The sequence below is a fragment of the Sphaeramia orbicularis genome, chromosome 10 (assembly GCF_902148855.1).
Source record: "Sphaeramia orbicularis chromosome 10, fSphaOr1.1, whole genome shotgun sequence".
Lineage (NCBI taxonomy): Eukaryota > Metazoa > Chordata > Actinopteri > Kurtiformes > Apogonidae > Sphaeramia > Sphaeramia orbicularis.
This window is the reverse complement of record NC_043966.1, coordinates 36,531,314-36,542,600: the sequence shown is the minus strand read 5'-3', so window position 1 is coordinate 36,542,600 and position 11,287 is coordinate 36,531,314. Positions and strand designations below refer to the sequence as shown.

The window sequence follows — 11,287 nt, the reverse complement described above, 5'->3', positions numbered from 1 at the left end:
GCCACACCTCTGAAAGATTCAGTCATTTTGGCTTATATCATCAACCTTTTTCTTAAAAGTATTTTTTAAAAAATCAGTGCAGACAGCACAATGCTGCAGATATGTTAGGGCTGTATGAGCCTGGGAAAGTATCAAATAATTTAGGATTGGGCTTATTATTTACAATCAAATTTGGATAATATGCTGCTTTTACAGCTGACATCATAGTCTGATATGAGGTCAGACTGTCCTTCCAGGTTTGATTAAAAATCCTCAAGCGACACCACTGACACTCACGTTTTCTATAGCTTTTCCTGAGGATTAACAAATCCTGATTTAACCAGGGGCACAGCTCTTTCTGGACCTCATGGTTTTTTGCTGGAGCCGCTGAATCAAGTAAGCCCATGAGTGCACTGTTAAATTTCTCAGTGAGATGACTCACTGAAAGTGTCTGATTAAAAACAGGATTCATCACATCTAACAGTGTTAGGTTTAAAAAATTCTACAACACTGAGGCTGATATATCAGGATACCATCATAGTCCTTGTTTCTCTACCCAAGGTTAATACTTTAGGTTAATTTATCAACCTTGGGTCATCATGGAAGGCCATCATGTTCATAGAACTCTGTAATACTATGATTAAATATTACCCTCTGGAAAACTCTGCTGTACCACTTCTGTCACTTTTTCCAAACCTTACAACTACATAAATCCACATTTCTCCTGGTATGTTTAAACTAATGGATATTATTTAACATTTATGTTCCAGCTGTCTACCATCACTGTTTAGGTAAAAGTGTAGATGTTACATAAAGATATGCAAAATCATTCATGTCTGTGCATTGTGGTTCAACGTAATAGCCTGTTTATCAGATCTGAGCTCTGTTGCAAAACAGGTTCAAACTCTGGTCATCTTCACACTGTAGATAACAAACGAAATAGGAACATTCAAAAATAATTTTGAGTTTCCTTCAAGTTCGTATGTATCACATCATTCCTAAGGGTTCCAAGTATAAAGTCAGTATCAGCCTTTTTAACTGTGCCTGTGCTTTTTCTGTTATTTCAGGAATTTTCTGACTGAATTTAAAGACATTCTTCTGTTTCCCTGGCACAAAAGAGGAAATAAATAGCAGCAATATCAAAATTAAAAAAACAATAAGAAACATCCCCCACTTTGTTCATTCTAAGAGACTTCATCAGTTCTCTTGGATGAGATGAAACATCTTCAAGCACAAAATGCAGTTGAGTTTAAATGTGAAAACAACGTAAGGATGAATGATCACAAATGAGAATTTACACAGACACCCACTCTGATTTTGAAGTAATTACCCAGAATTTCACCATCTGTACCTCCCTCATCACTTTCTTGTGCTTCACAGCAACAAACACCTTTTCATGCAACTGATTGGTACACTTCCTATGTATAAGTACAGGGGCACAGCAAACCACATTAACATTGCAGCTATTACAAACACATTTATTAATACAAAGATCTAAAAAAAAAAAAAAAAAGCAGTATGGATGCTCCAAATGCATGAGAAGTTGGGCTACACTGGAGAACACAAAGCTGAAGGGATCTTGCATAGTGTGTGTGTGTTACATTCCTCACTCCACCAACCACACACAACCTCCAAACGACCTGTCCACACAAGCAGTACGCTTAGTATCGACCCTTATGGACACACTTTAAAAAAAACAATGAAAGACTCAGTTCACTCAGTAAATGTGTAAAATAAAGTCTTCTATTTCCAATCATTCATGGATACATTTGTAGAGATACAAGTAACAGTACATCAAACAAAGTCAGGCCGACTCTTCTAAAGAGCTCTACTCTGCCCTTTAGTGGCTAAATAAAAAAATGCCACCTTTAACAGTGGGATATCCAAGTGCATGCTGGCAAATCCTGTAACTGACTGTCTGAAATCCAGATATTCAAAATTACTCATAATTATAATACAGTAGCAAAATATTACATATAAAGAAAGAGGCTAACATGAAAAGAGTTTAAGACATGATTACAGAGACAAAGTAATCAAACTGCACAAATTCATAGAGACTAGTAACAAACAGACCCCTCTTAAAAGTGAGTCCTCCAGAAGCTAAGGAAGAGAAGAATGTGTCTGTTTTCAAGAAGAGTGGGTCACATAATCTGTGGGGACATGGGCAGTGAGTGACAATCAAAATATCGGTCCATTATTTCCGTTATTCGTGGCCATGATACATGTATTTGAGTTAGAGCCTGTTTGTGACTCCTGGGAAACGTTGGCTCCTCTATATCCCAAAGCAGTCCTGTTCTCTGCAGAGTACCGTCCGTTTGTGAAAAGCTCATCCACTCGTCTCAGAGAAGGCTCATGAAGAAGACATCTGGTGCATGATGGGACGTTGTGTCCACTTGCTGGAAGAAACCAAGTAAATGGTATGTAGGAGCTTGCAGACCATGACTTTTTGAGTAAAGTATAAAAAATATCTCCTCCTTGTGTGTGAATTCCTTTTCCTTTCTCCCAACCAGTCACTTCCATCTGGTCAAGCTGTAAGAAAATCAGGACCGAACACTTTTTTATGACTGCTGGGTGAAACCTGAACATGGGTTGTACCAATAAAGATTAAGTAAAGGTTAGTGGTTCCTGTCATGTACAGTCTTGTCAGTATTACACTAGCTACTGTTACCTTAGACACTGAGTCACCTAGCATCAAAAACCAGCTTCCAGCGTAACAGATGGTGACACAAACTTCATGTCTAATACATGAGCATATATGAATCCATAATCAACATTGAAGGCTATTTCTGATCAGTTTAAATTAGAGTTCTGCTGAAATAATAAATCCAACTTCTTCGATGTAAACTGAAATGAAACAGAGTTCAGTAAAAATGAAGGTTCTTATTTCCGTAATTAGATGATAAAAAAAACATAACATGCTGTGCACATTTAATCCCCCTCTGCCAAATATAGTGTAAGATTCTGTTGAAAGTTACTGTCCTATAATTTAGATTGTCTTTGTGTAAAACTTATTACATATATTTATATGTGAAAGTACTCAGATATTATAACTGCACAATGCACATGGCCATTTGACCTTGATAAAGTAGGTCAAGGTCCCCTATTTTCAATAGGCTTCTGCTCCATGCCAAGATGCATCCACAGTATAAATTTGGTGCAGATATGTCAATGCATTCTTCAGATAATGCGATTATGTCATTGAATGGAAAGACAGATGACAAAACAATTACACTACCCCTTCGGCCATTTCTGGCTGAGGGGTAAAAACTAAATTTCAATGCCGTTAGGACCTCGTAATAATATATGAGGGAGGGGCAGTTAGCTTTTCCATTGTTTGGTAGGTAGCTAAAACATTAATCCTGGTGATTTAGCAGAATTGATGAAGCAACATGGCCAAATAACACAAAAGTAATAAAATGTCTCATAACTTTCTTTGAGGAACTTGACTATTTTCCACAATTCATCTAAAAAAAATGCAGCCAAAAGTGTATGTTTGAAGTTATATGGGATCCCGCAGTATAAGTTTATGTACAACAGAATTAAGTTTAATCTAGGTAAAATATATATATATATATATATATATATATATATATATATATATATATATATATATATATATATATATATATATATATATATAAATAAACTAATGGTTAAAGAAAGCAGTAAATGTAAGTTTTTTTGTCCACTTTACACGAGTTTTACAGTTTGGTCCAACCTCTAATTGGTTTTACAAACCAACTCAGTCTAACTCTGTTAGTATTATTAAGTTTGAGATGACCGACCTAGTTGCCATTCACTTGTGTTGAAGGTGTTCTTCCTTGGTCAATTGCTGCCCTCTCTCTACTGCGATTCTCTCGCTCCTCATCCTCCTCATCCCTCTCCTCGTTGCCGCTGTGGTTCTTACAGTATAGTCTGAAAAAATAGCAGGGCTTGTAACTGACAGAAGATGATGATACAGCTTACTCAAAGCCAATATTAATCATTAAAACTCTTTAAAAAAAAAAAAAAGTCCCAATTAAATACGTTTAATGTTGACTTAAAGAGTAAAGGTGCAATAAAGGTTGAACTCACTTGTAGATACCACGCGCCATGTTTTCAATGTATTTGGCCTTGTCCTGCAGGCCGCAGTGATAGTGGTAAGTCTTCACACATGCCTTGATTTCACAGCCAATAGTTGCTCCCAGTTGAGTACAGAGTGTACATTTCTAGAAAAAAAAAAAACTAAACTAAATATATATACAGGTAAAGAAGGCTAAATGCATTAAAACTCAATTCTAATAATTTCATATTCAGTTAACTCAAGTCCTTTATTTTGATGATGTGATATTTCATAATAGTAGAGAGAAGCTGTATTTATTTTATCATCTCACCACATTCTTACTTAATCATAGTCACAAACATTTCCAGCAAATTTTCATACTGCAGGAATTCTGTCAGGTGTGTTGGCCTCTTTGCACACATTAGCTCATTTCTCAAAAACTATGAGATTACGGTTATTGTAATGTTAGGGCTTTGTGATGTTCGCTCCAAGTAGTTATCTTCAGTTAAGCCGTTTCTGTCTCAGAGCTGTGCATAAGGTCACTGTCCTGCTCAAAGATCTATTTGTGTCCATGCTTTAGCCTCCTGGCTTAAGTTTTAATGTGAAGTTTCAAAATCCAGTATGTACAGAAATATGTTGGTTTTGGAGTAGTGGCTTCCTCCTCGGGGAACAGCCTTTCAGGTTCTGGGCATACAGCACTCTCTTTAGTGTGGATGGAAAGATTTTTGGGCCAGTTCCCTCCAACATCTTTACCAGTTTCTTGCCGTCCTGGGGATACTTTTGAACGTGTTGCACCAAAATACATTCATCTCTGTGTGTCAGTTCATGTCCCCTTTACCAATGATTCAAGGGCTTGTATTTGTAGGCCCTGCTCAGTTTGCATGACCTGGATTAAATGTATAAACATGCTTTAGGCTCTGAAAGATCCAACCATAACTGAAACAAATGTCATGCAAGACCATCCAATAACACCAGATAGAACGGTCCTAATATTGTCATCATAATACTGATATTTAAGGTGTAGTGACTGATAAACAATATCAACTAATGCACTGAGGAACAGACGAGAAGAACAATAGATCCTGCCAGTATCCTTTGAAAGGTATGGTGAATTTAATTATTTTCTTCTTCCAACTAAAGTTAACTAATAAAGATGAAACGGCAGCAAAACACTATCTTGTTCATCAGTTGTACTTGTGCTTTCTTAGTGGTGATGCATTTGCCAAGGAACATGACAAAGGCAGTCTGTTGAACTTGGAGAGCTTGTTCTGTGTCCACATTGCCTTCAGGAAATGAAAGCTTTGGCTACAGCTATTACGTGAGCTTGTTTATTTGCAAATTGAGCAGGGAAGTGATATCTAATCATAAGTGATCACTGTAGACATTTATAGATATGCATTCTAATGCCAGGCATGAACAGACATAAGTAGGTCGGATTGTGTTAAAGAAAAGAATCATATGTTAACATGAACAGGGCCCTATTGTCTGTACAGATGAAGGCGGAACCTTTAACTGTTGAGTTGTGGAAGTTTACAGAGTCTTGGCTAATTTCTTCACAATTTCCAATGGTGGAACACAAAAGGACAATGGGTCTGAAGAGAAGTACAATTGTGAAAATGTAATAGAATTAAGAAGTCTCTCTACTATTCTAAACATCACATCATCAAAGTAAGTAAGTAAACCTCTGATGTGTGCCAGTAATTAAAACTAAACTTTGACAAAACCCCACCATTCTTTTCCCCCTCTTGATTTCTTGGATGACCGTTTTTACATCAAAGTTCCCAAATTCTGCCCGTGACGTAGTGGTCAGCTGCACTGTCCCCGATGAAAACAGCTGGAAGGGTCACACAGAAAGCAGAAAATTGTAAGATGTGTTCTTTACAACAAGGACCGACACCCACACTGACACCATATCTTACCATGCACTTGTAGTGTGCAGCCACCTTTTTGGAGTTATCAGTATGAAGCATGCCCCTTGTTTCGTTTTCTTCATCCCCGGCATGACAAAAGCCACAGCGCTGGCCACCATCTGCTGGACTGGCCCTCAGAGGTGACCTGTCCCGCTACAAACACACAATAAAGGACTCATCAGCCATCAGCACAGAACCCAGTCTCTACTTATTTGACTGTGACACGTTGCATGTCCATTTAAAGATAGTGAGAACAGGCCCTACATGGGAGGAGCTCTCTTCCTCGGCAGCCGTTGAGGATGTGGACCGAGCATCTTCTGACTGGCCGCGAGATCCCACCTTGGCTCTTCCCTTCTCAAACCGTCCTCTGCCTCTACTTTGTGGAGGTGACGAGTCAGAGTCGTTGGCAACACCTTCTGCTTCGTCTAAGAACAAAAGAGTCACACTTTGATATGTTTTTCTGTTTTGCAAGAACAAGGAACCTGCCAAAGGATGCATTGTTGATGATGGCTATGTTTACACAAGATATTCTAGGGGTTTTTTTGCCCTTATTTAGAAAAGGAAAACATTCTAAAGAAGGTGTTTCTATGGCTGATGAAAATCTTGAGTCCACATGCAGCAGTTCTTCAATAGTACTCGATGTTACACTGTGTGAACTCCGCCCGACTCCTTCAAACACCTTCTGGAAAAGGTCAGCTTTGATAGTTGCTTGTGTCAAAAAACCAATTGATATCCTCTTTCACAGTGTTGAAAAGGTAGGTTTGATTCTCCTTCTGACCAGAAATGTGGGCATTTCTAGAAGGCGAAGATTTCTACCAGAGAGGATCTTTGTCTCTACTGACCCTAAACAGATGCTTATGTGTTGCAAGTTGCAGTAAAATCTCTGAACAAGAAGCATATAATTATGCTGTAAATGCACTATATACATATTCATAGAATCAGAAAAACATAGAAACAGAGCATTAGTATACCCCATGTCCCTTTTCAGGAAAAAAGCCTAAATCAGAATATGTTTACATGACTAATGCGTAATACGAGTGTGCATGACAATCACTATATTTACATGCACACTCATATTACACATATAAATATAGTGATTGTCAAACAGATTAAGAACACAAAAAATATTATCAAGACATGTAAGCAGGATAAGACTGCTCTACAAGTGTTGTGTGTGAAAACCAGAACAGACATGCAGTTGCAAATCCATCACCTATATATCCTGCTACAAAAACAAATGTTAAAATATACTTTACCTTCAACGCCATCCTGAGATGCATCCCGGTGTTTGCGACAGTAAACGCTACAATGAAGAGCAAAAGAAATAAGCTTGAATAAAAAGAATGATTATTTACTGTATATAACTTAACTGTGACGTGACTTACAGGTAAATCCCTTGTGATGGATTCTCTTTGATCTGGGCTTTGTCCTTCAGAGCGCAGTAATAGTGGTACGTCCTCCGGCACGTCTTCACATCGCAGCCGATAGTAGCACCTGGCCGGTGACATGAGGAACACATCTGAAGGGAAGACAAGACGCATCTACTTTAGCAAAAAACAAAACTTAATTCTTGTCCTCAGTTCATTCAAAAGTGCTGTCTGTCAGTGATTATTCAAAGTGGATGTTATTCAGACTAAGTTCTCCAACATTATAACTGATTAACAAAGCATTTCATTACAGCTTTGTTACTTTTACAGATGTCCTCCTATTTTCTCACTGCTCTATCTTCTGAGTTATGAAGTATTTAATAATATATGATTACACATTTAAATATTTATGTAACAAAATCTCAGATCAACAAAGTCCCAGAGCTTATCCTCCAACACACTAGATACTCACCAACTTATTTCCCCTCTTAATCTCCTTTTTCACATCATCAATGGAAAATCCACCGATGTTTTCATTCTCTGAGTGAGATGTTACCAGAGCGGATGAGAAAAGCTGCACAGAACAAACATGAAAATAATTACACAAGTCAAAAAGTAAACTGCAGCATTCCCAGTCTATCACTGTGTACAGTAAGCATCTTTTATTCTTTGACTACTGATGCATCATTTTCCAGGATTTTTGCAGGCGTGGTGCTCTTATCTTGCACCAAGCAGTCACACACATTATTTTTAATATAATTCTATCAGCGGGTTTTACAACTTGAAGGGCAAAATATGACCAAACACCTACGAACAATCTGAAGGTAGAAGTTACTTATTTCCAGTGAATGTCTACTTTCACTGATTTAATGAATCACAGTCACTGTGCTCTCCTCACCATGCACTTATGATGGGCTGCCACCTTCTGGCTGTCGGACACCAGCAGCTGCCCACACTCCTTGTCCCTGTTGGTTCTGCAGAAGGCACATTTAGGCAGCCGTGCTGCAGCTCCTTTCCTCTGTCCTGACATGGTTCAATGCTTTTCTGTGTCCAAGATTCTAGTACAAGAAAAGTCGTATGTGATGATGCCAAGAGTCTTTGGAAATACAGATAAAAGAGACATATTAGCAGTAATCTGAGTTGTTCTCCATAGTCCATGGTCTGAATTACCAAACAATCCTTACGGATATAGTTAGTAACAAATAAATGAGAGCTGTATTTTTCTCCTGTGAACCAATTTTCAAGTGAGCATTGTGAAATACAGAATCAAAATCTTGGATACATGCCCTGGAAACACTATCCCAAGAACAGCTGGAAACAAAACTTCGACTCAAAACCTCCTTCAACAAAGTAGAGTAGAGCAATAAAAGTCACAAATGTGGAGAACTTTGACATATGAACAGACATAGTGCCTACACAGCTCAACCCTTCTGGTTAACAATGAAACACCAAGCCTGTTTTTGATCTACAGTAGGTACCGACCCACACCAGACGAGTGTGTGATCCCACTTATGACTGAGAAGTGTTATCAATAATGCCGTTTGTGTCTCAATACTAAATGTAGCAGCTGCATAAAATACTGTGTCACAGACTTGAAATTAACAAGATTAACTCTTCCTCCCAAGTCTAAATGTGATTAAAGAGGAATGAAAAGCTGTAGCAGGACTTGGAATCTGAAGGACCAGATGTGATGAGTCAGAAACTGCCCAGGTTACATCTTACACAGGGGTTACATTCAACTCCAGCATCCTCCACTATAGTCAGAAGGAGTTGTTCTTGAAAATGATGTAACATCTTCCTTATTTTACATACACAACAATCTACCATATATTACTTGCCCCAACTTTTAAGCCACCCCTTGAGAGAAATCTGTGGAAAATGTGCTATTTGAGTCTATATTTAAGTGTTCTTTTTTGTCCTTCTAAGCAATCTACCCACAGCACATTCTCCTCAACAGTAGCTGGGATGACTTATCCATATTGACTCATTTTTTATGTCTACTTTAAGACGTGTAATGATTTTATTTTCTTCGTCAAATAAAAAAAAAGAGGACGTGTTTCCTATTATGTCTGAGGTATTTAACAAATCTTGTCAATTGCAGAGGAAGCCTGTTTGATCCACTGCATAATAGTAACAGATAAATTAAATATAAGGATTGAAAACATCTTTTGAGCTCTAAATAATGCAGGAAACGAAAGTGGGTGTTTTTTTAAAATCACAATAGCAGTGTGCTGCGACGCCTTCATTGAGCCATTTCTGCCATGATAGCAGGGCCAGGATTTCACTGCGGCGGCTTCAGCGGCGGAGCCAGGCGTGCAAACACACAATACTCCCCATGTAAATAACACCATTTATCCTTTATTCCCACCTCTACTCTTCGCTAAAATCATCTCCTATTGAAGTCGTGTACTACATGGCGAAAGTGTGGCTCAACTACGACCACGTAAAGTGAAACGCGGAAAGTACCCCGAATTTCTCTCCCAAAGTTTTGAATTAAAGGGGGTGTGTGTCTCTTTCTCCGTCCAAAGAGCTATAACTGAAAACATCTTTGACTATGAACATCTCAACGCCCAGAAATCTCTCCCAAGGCCTTTTCATGCAGGGAAATAAAGGTCGGTGAAGGGAAAATATGCCGCTTGGACATTCGGTTTGTGTTGTAAGGCGAAAAACTGCGAATATTTCCCTTTAAATGTGGGAAATTATCATGACAGGCGCGGGTCTTTGCAAACCGTTTCGAAGTAAAGAGCGCCATACGTGATGTATCCCTGTGAAAAGAGAGCAACTCAGCCCGTACGACAGCTATACGGCCTGAAACGACAACAGGCCATAAAACACAACGCCTCTCACCCGAAGCCACACACACGGCTCCTAGTTTACCTCCGACGGGGATATTTCCAGGCTGAGACGGTAGAAAAGATGGAAAAGTGTTCCGGCCACGGGCTGTGTTTCTTTCCGTCCTTCAGAAGTGATCGTGTGCTTTTCACACTAGCGCTAAAGTTAGCCACAATGCTCACGCACGCGGCACTTCCGGGTGGCGCTTTCAAAATAAACGTCAAACTCAAGTTATACACGCTGGGTGTTTTAATATGAAAGGGACGGGAAGTTAGAGTACGGCTGGGGGAAAAAAAATGATCAGAGTACCACATGACAATGGCTGTATGTTTGCATAGAAATCCTGGACTGAAAAACTCCTCTATTGTGTAAGATTTAGAATTTAATATGAAAGCTGTTACAAGATTAGGATTTATCAGTCACAAAACTGCTATTTGTACAAATATAAGTTTTTACTTATTACTCTTCTGTTTCCTGTTCACTCTTCAATGTTTCTGCCTGTCTTTCTGCACTTTGTTTTTTGGATTTTTGCTGCTGTAAAGACTGAAATTTCCCCACAGTGGACTCAGTAAAGTCAGATTTTTCCACGTTTCTGGGATTTTATTATTATTATTATTATTATTATTATTATTATTATTATTATTATTATTATTATTATTATTATTATTATTATCATTATTATTATTTTGTTTGATTAAATAATTGTCTTGTGTGAAAACAGCATGAAACAACAGCTTTTTCATATACATTTTAATTTATTTTATGGACTGTCCTAAATTTCCATAAACTTGCAAAACTCTTATCCTCCACAAGGGACAAAAATGTAATGCTGGGTCTGAGGAGGATATGATATGTATAAAAACTAGACACTGTTTTAAACAGGACTTAGTCTTTAATAATATGTTATAAGTTTATTTTAGGATAACAAAAGTGTCACTGATGTGTAACTGTGTTTTAATGCAAAAATAGATTTACAAAAAAGGCAACACAACTATAAATACAGAATTGGTCAACATTTTGTAACTACATATTTTTTTTATCCAACATTCCACACTTGGGATTTCCTTTTTCTTCTGTAGGATCAGTTTGTTATGCCTATCACCATGTGTGAAATACTGCACAAATAGCTGTGTTCAGTTTTGCAACCACAGGAGCAC

At 38.1% G+C, this 11,287-nt stretch overlaps 1 protein-coding gene across 4 annotated transcripts; it reads right to left on the bottom strand.

The window, feature by feature from the left end:
• Window positions 1-1,703: 1,703 nt before the first annotated feature.
• On the bottom strand, window positions 1,704-10,308 carry phf6 (PHD finger protein 6). Of its 4 annotated transcripts, none has more exons than XM_030144870.1 (11): window positions 10,146-10,308; window positions 8,197-8,356; window positions 7,771-7,872; window positions 7,317-7,450; window positions 7,188-7,234; window positions 6,196-6,356; window positions 5,941-6,084; window positions 5,751-5,855; window positions 4,054-4,187; window positions 3,765-3,894; window positions 1,704-2,508 (listed from the first exon to the last, which is right to left on the bottom strand). In XM_030144870.1, the coding sequence occupies exons 2-10, from the start codon at window positions 8,326-8,328 to the stop codon at window positions 3,765-3,767; spliced, it is 1,089 nt and encodes a 362-aa protein (XP_030000730.1). In that variant the 5' UTR covers window positions 8,329-8,356; window positions 10,146-10,308; the 3' UTR covers window positions 1,704-2,508. The 4 variants fall into 4 exon arrangements, with proteins under 4 accessions (XP_030000730.1, XP_030000729.1, XP_030000728.1 ...); XM_030144869.1 differs by having other exon boundaries at window positions 8,197-8,394; window positions 10,176-10,308; XM_030144868.1 differs by having other exon boundaries at window positions 10,176-10,308.
• Between the last annotated feature and the right edge of the window lie 979 nt (window positions 10,309-11,287).

What these genes read in the sequence shown, in the direction of transcription:
- phf6 (XM_030144870.1), bottom strand. Translation starts at nt 8,328, where the DNA reads ATGTCAGGACAGAGGAAAGGAGCTGCAGCACGGCTGCCTAAATGTGCC. An exon ending in CAGCCCATCATAAGTGCATG is followed by an intron (nt 7,873 to 8,196) that starts GTGAGGAGAGCA and finishes TGTTCTGTGCAG; the next exon opens with CTTTTCTCATCCGCTCTGGT. An exon ending in TCAAGAGGGGGAAAAGAATG is followed by an intron (nt 4,188 to 5,750) that starts GTGGGGTTTTGT and finishes TTTTTTTTCTAG; the next exon opens with AAATGTACACTCTGTACTCA.